The 12220-nt window shown below is 46.8% G+C and overlaps 1 protein-coding gene across 1 annotated transcript in view; it reads left to right on the top strand.

The window, feature by feature from the left end:
* LOC144937498 (neuropeptide S receptor-like) overlaps window positions 1–12220 on the top strand; it is a 49024-nt gene that overhangs the window by 2067 nt on the left and 34737 nt on the right. The window contains exon 2 of the mRNA XM_078864778.1: window positions 300–435. Within this exon, the coding sequence (XP_078720904.1) occupies window positions 300–435 (136 nt within the window). The remainder of the gene's footprint in view (window positions 1–299; window positions 436–12220) is intronic.

The following is a 12220-nucleotide window of genomic DNA, read 5'->3' on the forward strand; positions in this document are numbered from 1 at the left end:
CCCGATCTCATCGCTCCACTCCGCCGTTGTTTACAAACCACGAGTCATAACAGATAGTACGTGTTGACGTACCATAACAACTACTAATCGGTGGTGCGAAATTCAGTGTTGTAATATCTTAAATATCTAAAATGTATAACATTACATGTTGTAGAACTGGCTCCCACCACAGATATTTAAAAATACGAATAACCATGTAACAAAGGCTGCTAGTGGAGATAACCTTGGCCCGTTGCCCGCTAGAACAGAGAACACTATCACCGAATTGTTCTGACATAGGACGTGCACGTTCCTTGCAGACAGAGCAGCTGATCACGCTGTGGGTCCTGTTTGTGCTCGTGATGTGCGGGAATGTTGTGGTGCTCCTTCTCGCCATACCTGCTCGTCGAGCAAAGCCACGGATGACCTTCTTTGCCATAAACCTGGCAATCACTGGTAGGACTTTCCCGCAACAGCACAGTTACTGATACAGCCCGAGGGGCGTTGGGTGGGTGGAGGTTGTTTCATAAGAAAAAGGGGACCAGATCCTCCTGTTCACCATTAGTGATCCCCGCGACAGAGACCCTAGGCGTTTAGTGTTGGATATCTCTTGCATAAAGGTTGTTTTTAATAATAACTCCAGGTATCTCTCCAATATTAGCCAAGTCAGCACAGGAGTGGCTCACTCGAGACTCTACTGTGTATGGCAAACTTGAATGTGGGAATCTAAAATCTGAGTTTCGTGCACTAACTAAAATATATTACATACTAACGGGAAGTACACGGCGTTGTCCGTGGGAAAAATATATTTCAAAACGTCTCTTAAAAACATAACATATACATACACAAATACGAAGCTATTGTGAAAGCCCAGCGTGCTGTTTGTCTGTCCATTTGTCCGTCAACAAAATTTTAAGAGGCTTGCAGAAGTCAAAAAGTTATTGAAAGTGGGGGGTAAATAGTTGATCGAAGAGGTTTCCGAAAATTGTCGACCCACCCCCCCTCAAATATATTTTTACCCCCGCGTTGGCATATATACCTTCACACCCTACATAACATATTGTGAGTAGTATGTAGTGACTCTATAGTAGTATCTGACTCTGCAGTAGTATCTGGCTCTACAGTAGTATCTACTGACTCTATAGTAGTAGTGTGCAGTAGAACCACGCGGAGACACGGAATACTATAAGGTCTGTTTCCGTTCATTAAATCACTGTCACACTCAACATCCTACGCTCACACCAGTGTAGGTGCACTCTATCTCGGTCCTTTACCCCGGACACTGAATACTATTCGGGTCCTACCCTTGGCTACCCCTTGGGCTCTCTCACTCGTCTGCTCGGAGTGGGGGTTCAGCCAACACCGCTCTGCGACGGGGAAGGAGAGACCCACTGCAGCCGATCCTTACCCTGGCTCCCCACAACGACCACGCCTTTGTCACAGGGTCCCCCTTAAGAACCCTTTGGGCGGCTCCTCCCCCCAGCTCGGACCCACCCCTGTTCCCGAAGGTGCTCTCCGAAGCCCCCAACGCAACCCAAAATGTTACGTCATCCTTAACTATCAACCCGCTCGCACCTTCTTCTGCTCGCCCCTTCATTGGTTACTCACAATACTTCTCTACAGTAGTATCTATTGACTCTATAGGAGTATCTACTGACTGTACAGTAGTATGTACTGAGCCCAGTAGTAGCTACTGACTGTATAGTAGTATATACCGACTGTAGTAGTAACTACTGACCGTAGTAGTATCTACTGACCCGACAATAGTATCTACTGACTCTAAAGTAGTAACTACTGACGATAATAGTAACTACTAACTCTACAGTAGTATCTACTGACTCTAAAGTAGTATCTACTGACTGTATAGTAGTATCTACTGACTGTAGCAGTATTTACTGACCGTAGTGGTATCTACTGATTATAGTAGTATCTTCTGACTCAATAGTAGTATCTGCCGACTCTATAGTAGTGTAGAGGAGTGGGTGCAACCGAGATCAAACAGGTGCTACGCTGTGACCGGAGGTTGGCGCCTAGGAGACGGGAGATGGGGGGTGATGATAAGAGATTAATGTGACAACTGGCGCCGGCTTGGCAGCAGCTTAAGTGGAAGCACATGAGGACTCGGGATGAGCAGGGGGATATAAGCGGGAGTGTGTGTGAGCGAGGGGAGTTGTTGCCAGGAACCAAGAGTGAAGACATCTCGCCGCTGCCGCTCCAGCCTTCAACGGGACCTCAACACTCACACCGTCGCCGGGCGGGTGTTGGCTGAACCCCCCGCCCATGACAGACGGGTTAGCGGGTCTGAGGGAGCATAGGTGAGGGCAGCGGTGGAGATGCAAAGTTTCTGTGTGCGAAGACGCTGTATGCGGAGTCGCTGAGTGCGAAGACGCTGTGTGCGGAGTCGCTGAGTGGGAAGACGCTGAGAGCAGAGCTGCTGAGTGCAGGATAAGTGAGGTGCAGGATAGATAAGAGCGGGGAGAAGTTAAGTATATGTGACCGTACAGACAGTTATAGGAGTACCTAGGAGTACCTATAACTGGCGCAAGAACAGGTGAATAAAGTGTAAGCAGGTGACTTGTTACAACGTGTCGGTGTGAGTAATTTTTGAAAACACTACATTTGGTGCCAGAAGTGCCAACGAACCTTTGCCGTCATGTCCAAATCGACGGTGAAACGTAAGAACCCACCTGTTGCCTCGTCCAACGACCACGTCGAGCAAGACGTCGTCCCTCCAACAGCTCCGGTTGCCGGAGCTCCGAGCACCCACTCCGACGACGTGCTTCAGTCGGCTCAAGAATGTGTGGTGAGTCCAGCAGCCACTTCCTCCACAGAGCTGGCTGGACGCCAAGACACACCCTTCCCGCCGCTGTGACTGGGGCGCTGGACCTTCCCGCCGACTTCCAAGGTTGAAGACGCTTCCAAGTTCCGACAGCTGCCGCCGATGCGTCAGTTCACTCCTGCAGGAAGAGATTGGACGGCTTTTCGTCGTTGATTCGAGGCCGCCTACATCTTGGTGGGATGGACATCCCGGGAGGCGCTTCAAGCACTTCCCATGGCCCTCGACTTGCTAGCTGCTTTATTTGCCCCCCGAGCTCGCCTACACCGAGATGGCCGCTATTTTTGATCCCCCGTCTAATATTCGAAGAAGAGTCAGGCTGCGGCGACAGGGTGAGAGCCAGATGCCATTGGCCTATCACAGTGCACTCCTCGTCTTGGGGCACACGGCTTTCCCTCGCATGGACAGAGTCGCCTTGGATTCCCTCACCTTGGAACGGCTTCTCTCCTTGGCTCACCCTCGCGGTGGCAAAGGAAGACGACCTGACTTCTCTGCAGGTGGCCCGTGGCATCCAAGCACATCTCAACCTTAAAGACTGGCCGGCGATTGTGGCCAGTGCAACGAAACCAGCCGTGGACAAGCAGGCATGTGCCTCCTTTGCCCGGGGAATGGAGGAAAGGAGCGCTGCCCTGTGCCCATCAGCATGGGAATGGCGCCCCAGGCTGAGCCAGTCGCCTGGGCGTTCTTACCGTACCTGCTACAGGTGCGGCTGCTTGGGCCACATCGCCATCGACTGCCGCCGCAGGACTTGAGGGTTCTCGCCGCATCCATCCTCTGGCTTCAACACCTCCTCCCGCAATACACAGCTGAGTCTGGACGCATCAGACACATGGCCGCTTTTGTCCCATCATCTATCTAGCATAGGTCGTATGCGGACTCATCCTGTGGAATCTCATCCCGTCACGACTCGGAAACAGGGTGCGGGGTTGTTAGCATGTTGGCCGCGCGGCGTCAAGCAGTGGAATGCACTGGCTCATCGCGAAGTGGGTGCAGCAGCAGGTTCCTCAACAGTTATGGGGTTAATCCAGGGGATCCAGGTCCGTCTGTTGATAGATACAGGGGCCGTTGCGACTATGGTCTCCGAGGCTGTCGTCTAGTCCTCTTACCCCCGTGGAGAGCGCTTGTGTGGAGGCTAACGGCGGGATTCTGGATATAATGGGCGAGATGTTGGCCTCTGTGCAAATTGGGGAAATCTTTTTTGAAGGGCAGATATTGGTTTCACGGACTGTTTGCTGGGCACCGATTTTTTAGGCCAGGGGTGTATTAAATTACCATCGGGTGTTGTATTTATGCCCCTTTTTCCAAAAATTTTATATTAAGAATAATTAGGCCAAAAAATATATATATTTTTTTCAAATTAAATAATGAAAACAACCCACTACTCGTCACATTCCACGCCAGGCATCTGGTAAACGTGGAATGCCATCAAAAACAGCAAACGTCAGGACCTCCCCGCCACCTTTGTCTTCCAACGGTTCGGCACAAACATGCCAGCCATCAAATCCAGAGAGGGGTCTGGCCTCGGGATGACCCATGCAGGGGGAGCAAGGGAGTTAGAGGGTCGCGAAAAGGACGAGAAGGGGTCGTTAGGGGCTGAGTTCGGTATGAGCCGCCGAGGTGCGAGTGAAACTGATGGAGCTTCCAGTTATCATTCTTGAGCCAACGAAGACACCCAACGTCAACCCAGCAACGAACGAGAGCATCGTTCATCGTCAGAGCGACAACAAGCAATCAACCTGGAGAAAAGGGCGGAAATCGCCAAGCATCGACCAAGCGAGAACCGACTCGTCATCCCGCAGTGGAGGAGCTGCGCGCTATCCGACGACGGAATCATCGCGCACCACGACCGCGAGCGTCGTGCCGACGCCACTCATCTAGCAGTGGAGAGAGAGAGCGCACGAGCAGCACCACCCAGGTGTCACCGAGCGTCGTGTCGACCCGTCATCCAGCAGCGGAGGAACGGAGCGCTATCCGACGACGGAATCATTGCGCACCACGACGGCGAGCGTCGTGCCTACGCCACTCATCTAGCAGTGGAGAGAGAGAGCGCACGAGCAGCACCACCCGGGCGTCACCGAGCGTCGTGCCGACTCGTCATCCAGCCGCGGAGGAACTGTGCGCTATCCGACGACGGAATCATCGCGCGCGCCACGACGGCGAGCGTCGTGCCGACGCCACTCATCTAGCAGTGGAGAGAGTGAGCAAAAGAGCAAAGACACGCCCGAGCGAGGGAGCAGGGCGGGAAGCTGCTGCGGGTGGTATACCCCTCCCCCACCCCCCACCCCGCAAGCTAACGACACAACTCCCAGCTCTAAAAAAGAATAATAATAAATTGTACAAGGGGACAACGCACACACAACACGCACACGAATAAGACTTTCAAAAAGTTATCTTGGTGTTTCGAAAAGGGTTGCCATTTCAAGGTGGTGCGTTCAATATCAACTGATCGTGCAAAGCAGTTGCTGCCGTCGAGTTACATGAATAAGAAGTGTTTTAGTCATTCATTTTCGTTAATTGCATAATCTTGCTCATGAATCTATTGACATATACTTTCGCCTTTGCATATTAGAGTGTCATATGTTTGTTTAGAATTAAAATATCTTAACACAAAGTGATTGAATGTTTATTTCCAAGTCCAAGCAAAACTCTTATTTATAAGAACTGTATCCTGCGTTGAGATATGAATTTGGAGACCTAACATAATATAAACACACTAAGATAATCAATAAATGTTTAATCAAAGATAATCGTTTTATCCTGATTGATACAACTCTGGATAACGAAGCTAAGCCTAATTGTCATAACTGCACACATTAACATAATCACAAGCATTCGAATAAAATAATACGATTATCTACGTGATTATCATAATTTATGTATATAATTATATGCATTAGCATAATTAATGCGACATACGCATTTTTGGAAAATGTATTATTTTTTTATTATTTTTATCCAAATTTCATAATCCGACATATACAACATGTGCCAACCTCTCTCTGGGTTATTTTGCCATCTGTGCGCTGGGTGTTCGCTCCTCTCTTATATTAATTTTTATTATTTTTTATCAAAATTTCATAACCCGACATATACAACATAATGGGTGATGAAGCAACGAATCACTACGTGTTAACCAGAGTATTGTGATACAACATTGCCTTGTGATTGTAAACGGGCGTAAAACTTTAAAAAACGCACTCTGAGGCGAAACTCCAGAATAGCAGGTTGGAACAAAGACAGTGAGATTAAGATAACATCATATCGAACCGATTGCATCCTGTCATAAATTGTGTTAGAGATACGCACTCTGAATTGGAAAATACCAGAGTAACACGATTCAAACTGACTACACTCTGTGATATAATTGTTTTATATGCACTCTGAAATGGAATGTCTGTATCTCTGCCACACGTGAGATGCTAGGATTAGGAGGGATTTTTGAATGGATTGCGGAATACTGGGAACTCGTATTAAAACGTACAGGCAGTTCTGCTACAGAACAGACAAGGCAAAGAGACATGTGGGAAGGAAGCTGTATCTATGACACTAAGACACATCGTGGGAAACTAATTGACTGGATTAAATGTGAAAAAGGCAAACACGATGTAAAAACTGCAGAAAAAGCAGGACAGGACTCATGCCTTCTCACACAGGCATACAGACAGGGATTGTGGAATGATGAAAAATTCGGAAAGGAAACGGGAGAAAAATCGTCTCTAATAAACGAGGTAAAATGTTCCCATACCATCGCAAGGGAGGAGAAATCAGTGCTCGCAACGCCAGAGAAACTTACAGACGTTGATCCACAGAATAAATATGAAAGTAGCAGTACATCACACTCTTCGGTACGTGGACATAGTCCAGGGACAGATCGCACAAAAATTATGGGTATCGATCAAAATATCCTTGACAAAGGAAATTCCTCACACTTCGAGAAAAGGGATGGAGAGATACAGATGAAAATAAAAAAGGGGGGACTTACAACCCCGAAGCTAGAGGGACGCAAAATCTTAAAATAAAGTTGCCAAAACATACTCCACTAAGAGCAGAAGCAAAAACTGCAGGGAATTGGCAACACGAGCGACACAGCCCAGACAGCTCACCAAAAAAATGCACGCCACTAAAACATGAGCGACACAGCACACATCAAAGTGACAGCTCGTCTGACGATGACTCTGACGACGACCAACTTTCTGAATACTCTTTCAACAGTAAAACCCTTAAATTGATGGACAAAGCTCTCGTCAGAATTCCCGATTTTGACCCACACAATAAGAACAGGGATATACACACCCACATCGCAACAGTAGAAGAGGAGGCAATGATCAGAGGTCTGAGGAGACGGGTTGAGAAAGCGAGTCTGTTGAAAAGGAGTTACATGGACAATCTATACCATGGGTAAAGTCGCTACCATACAAGGTGAGGAATGATTTCAAACAACTGAGCCTGGCAGTGAATCGGAAGTTTGGAGAATATTCGACACTCACCGAGGGTTCAATCTTAATTTTAGAACTTTCGTGACTGCAGGAATTATTATTTGTTTCTTTCGGTTAAGTCATGTCTAAAGATAAAATAATAAATTAAATTAAATAATAGAATACGACGTTTCGATTGCAACACATGTCGCTATTTCATTATACCTGATGATGATTGCTTGTGTTGCAATCGAAACGTCGTATTCTATTATTTAATTTAATTCATTATTTTATCTTTAGACGTGACTTAACCGAAAGAAACAAATAATAATACTCACCGAGGGGTTTTATGCTGTAAAATCGATGACCCAGGGCATGGAGCAGGACCCGCGAGATGACCTCCTACAATTTAAAAAAGCGTATTATGCAGGCGATGTGCATAAGTACCACGAAGAGGACAAAATGTTCAAAAATATGTTTTTTGAATCATTGAGTCCAGAGATAACAGAAAATGTTTTTGAACCCAGAAACAGCCTTCTTACGCCGCATAGAGAGCAATGCGTACATGACATGGTTACACAGAGCTAATAACAATAATTCGGATCCAGATCCCATGGAGAGGGATAATGAACCCAGCCTCTCAGAGAGAAATACAAATTACTGAGCAGTCCCACAATGCAGAGAGGAGCGAACACCCACGCACAGATGGCAAAATAACACAGAGAGAGGTTGGCACACAAATGAGAGCGGCACAAAGCCAAACATTCATGAGAATCGCAGAATGTGGAGGTCAAGGGCAGAATCATATCAGCACCCCATGCCCCGACACACGCAAGGTCAAAATTACACACATAGATGGCAAGGTAACAATAAAAAAAAGGTGGCACACAGATTGGAGGTGCACTGGGCCTAATATTTATGGAAATCGCAGGATGTGGGGGTCAAGAGCAGAACCATATCAGTACCCGATGCGACGGCACAGGGGAGGTCAAACACGGTTTGCCCATTTCCGACCGATTCCCCCGCCGACTGTGCCAGGAGGGAATAGAGAGACAGATAATAAGGAAAAACTAAATGCGTCGAGTACCAATTCGAATAATGTGGTAGAGAACGCAAACACTGCTCCCATAATTGACGCACCGATCGAACATAAAAACATGACTGCAGTGAAGTGTGATCGGACAGTAGATAACAGACAGCGGAGACAAAGAGAAAAACCGGATCGCACAAGGATAACAGCGATGCACGTCGCAGGATCGCGTGATGGGGGTGCAGGGAGATGGAGCACAGAGACACGCCCTGAGGAATGCAGGAGTGAGCCTTTGAATGAAAAATATCCCAATGAAACAAAAATTAATGTCGATCAGAGTGCTGAAATTGAGGAGGTGAATATCCAGGACGTATCGAGAGTTGTGTCGAAATCCAGCACCCTCACGGCCACGGAGGGGGAGACACCACGGGGCACAGAATTGAATCGACACACTGACTCGGCAAATGTGCATGTTGTCGCAGAGGGAGCAAGTGCCACTGATAACGGAGTGCAGAAGTTGGTCGTGTGCGCGAATTCTGATTATGTGCAGCACAATTTTACACCACACACTCCCACGACGCGAGAGAGTGATAGAGGAAATTACAAAAACAAACCTGAAAACCGTGATCGAATGATCAAAGCGATAAGTGGTAAACCAGGCACTCATAACTTGGAAAAAACATGGTAAGGAGGAAACATGAGGAAAATAACGCATAAGTGCGTTCGAAACCACTACCTTGCTTTTCCCAGGAACTAAAAAAAATAGTTTAATTAGCATTTTATTTTTTTTACAGTAGTGATGATGGATAAGAACCGATGTAACTTGTTGCCTTGATGTTTAACATTTTTCTTTCTTATTTCAAATGTAACCATGCTAAGTTTGTGATTCGTACGCGCGCGTTGTAAGGGATAACAGCAGAAACACGAGGGCGGCTGATGGGTTCATAACGGAAAAAAGGGGCATTTATTTTGTTTAAAAATCGCCAGTGGCCAAATCGACCACTAATAATTTTTAAAACGGCGAATTGTTGTATCTATCCCCCTTTTTCCAAAAATTAATATTAAGAATAATTAGGCTAACATTTTTTTATATATATATATTTTTTAATTAAATAATGAAAACAACCCACTACTCGTCACATTCCACGACAGGCATCTGGGAAACGTGGAATGCCATTAAAAACTGCAAACGTCAGGACCTTCCCCAGCCACCTTTGTCTTCCAACGGTCCGGCACAAACAGATGGCACCATAAATACTTAGGGAGTTAGAGGGTTGCGAAAAGGGTTTATGACCTGACATTCCGAGGGTATCTGTTTTTCTGTTGTTGTTTCTCTCGCAAGAGATGCGCAGAGGGGAGGGGTTCACGTTTTTTGGGTTTTAAACACAAACGCACATCACGCAGTGCAGTCTGGTTCGAGTCGCGCTCAGTCTTGCTCTCGGCTTGCGACACGGCGTTGCGACGGGGCTCGCAAGGGAGCTGGGGCGCATCGTGCCTCGAGGAGAAATGGAACGAGGAGGGGTCGTTAGAGTCGCAGAAGTCTGAGTTCAGCCTGGGTCGAGGCTGGGTTTCAGCCGTGCTCCGGCAGGCGGAGCGTCGTGAGAGAGCAAACACCGATACCGATGGCCGGTGCCGCTTCTCGCAGAATGAAGTGGCGAGGTGTGGTTAAGTGCGAGTGAAACTGACGGAGATTCCAGTTATCATTTTCGAGCAATAGCGAAGTCAACTCAACGTCAACCCAACGTCCACCCAGCAAGGAACGACAGCATCGTTCATCGCCAGAGCGCTCCAAGCCGGTGAGCGCGCACAGCCGCGTCGTCCAGAGTCTGAGCCAACGCAGCCCTGAAGTAAGGGCGGGTGTCCGTGTGAAGCTGGCAGCGATCAAGGAGAGAGCACGGAGAAAATGAGGAAGAGGAGAGCGCCATCGAATGCGCCATGTGTTTGATACACACACACACCAACCAGCACCCGCTGAGAACAGACAAGACGTCCAGCAGTGGACGACGGAATCATCGCACCACGACGGCGAACATCGTGCCAACGCCGCTCTATCCAGCAGCGGAGGAGAGAGAGTGCACAAGCAGCACCAAGCCCCAGGCACCATCAAGTGCCAAGCAACCAAGTTTCTTCGAAGAGCGTCGTGCCGACGCCACTCATCTAGCAGTGGAGAGAGAGAGCGCACGAGCAGCACACCCGGGCGTCACCGAGCGTCGTGCCGACTCATCATCCAGCAGCGGAGGGACGGCGTGCTATCCGACGACGGAATCATCGCGCGCCACGACGGCGAGTGTCGTGCCGACACCACTCATCTAGCAGTGGAGAGAGAGAGCGCGCGAGCAGAGACACGCCCGAGCGAGGGAGCAGGACCGGCTCGCTGCGGCCACGCCCAAGCGAGAGAGAACCTCTCTGGCCGCTGGTTGTATCTCCCCTTCCCCACCCCACAAGCTAATGACACAACTCCCGGCTCTAAAAAAACAATTAATTTTACAAGGGAACAACGCACACACAACCCAAATAAGACTTTCAAAAAGTTATCTTTGTGTTTCAAAAAGGGTTGCCATTTCAAGGTGGTGCGTTCAATATCAAATGCACGTGCAAAGCAGTTGCTGCCGTCGAGTTACATGAATAAGAAGTGTCTTAGTCATTCAATTTCGTTAATTGCATAATCTTGCCGATGAATCTATTCTAGATTTGAAGCTTTCATGACTGCAAGGATTCATATTCTTTGGTTTTTTCGGTAAAGTCACGTAGGTAAAAAATTAAAATTAATACAAGTAAAATAAAATAAAAATAAAAATCACGACGTTTCGATTGCAACACAAGCAATCATCATCAGGTATAAATGAAATAGCAACGAAAAATGTCTAACCAGAAAAACTATAGACAGACATATAAGCAGACAGATATCACCAAGATACATAGAGAGAGAGTAACACAGGTACAGAGAGGGAGATCGTCTCTGTTGAGTTGCCTTAAATAGGCAGAGGGGGCGGGGGCAGAGAGATGGAGGGGGTTAGATAAAAAATGTACATGTCAATGAGTGCGGAAAACGCGTAAAAAATGTACATGTCAATGAGTGCGGAAAACGCGTAGTAAAGTAAGACAAGTTTGAACATTAGGAGAGAGGGAGAAAGAACACACTAAATTAAATAACCTAGCAAAATATCGAAATGTTATGTAATACAACACAGAGAGTCGGTCAACACACAATTAACGCATAGCCTGGTCGATTACGTATTTCAAAGATTGCTAAGTTAGAATTTAAGTGTGAAAATTCCAAAGAAAGACAAAACATAAAACAAAAGGAATGGAGACACACAGACAGAGCAGAACATAAGAACGACAAAAAACGAGTGTAGACAGAAAAAAGTACACTAAATACACAGGCAGATAGAGAAAACAAAAACCCAGAGAGAGAGAAAAAGATAAACTTGGAACTTCCCCGTAGAAGTGCTTCAATTCTAGATTTGAAGCTTTCGTGACTGCAAGGATTCATATTCTTAGGTTTTTTCGGTAAAGTCACGTATGCCAAAATTTAAATTAATAAAAGTAAAATGAAATAAAAATAAAAATTACGACGTTTCGATTGCAACACAAGCAATCATCATCAGGTATAAATGAAATAGCAACAAAAAATTCTAACCAGAAAAACTATAGACAGACATATAAGCAGACAGATATCACCAAGATACATAGAGAGAGAGTAACACAGGTACAGAGAGGGAGATCGTCTCTGTTGAATGGCCTTAAATAGGCAGAGGGGGCGGGGGCAGAGAGATGGAGGGGGTTAGATAAAAAATGTACATGTCAATGAGTGCGGAAAACGCGTAAAAAATTAACATGTCAATGAGTGCCGAAAACGCGTAGTAAAGTAAGACAAGTTTGAACATTAGGAGAGAGGGAGAAAGAACACACTAAATTAAATAACCTAGCAAAATATCGAAATGTTATGTAATACAA

The sequence above is a fragment of the Lampetra fluviatilis genome, chromosome 1 (genome assembly GCF_964198595.1).
Source record: "Lampetra fluviatilis chromosome 1, kcLamFluv1.1, whole genome shotgun sequence".
Classification (NCBI taxonomy): Eukaryota; Metazoa; Chordata; class Hyperoartia; order Petromyzontiformes; family Petromyzontidae; genus Lampetra; species Lampetra fluviatilis.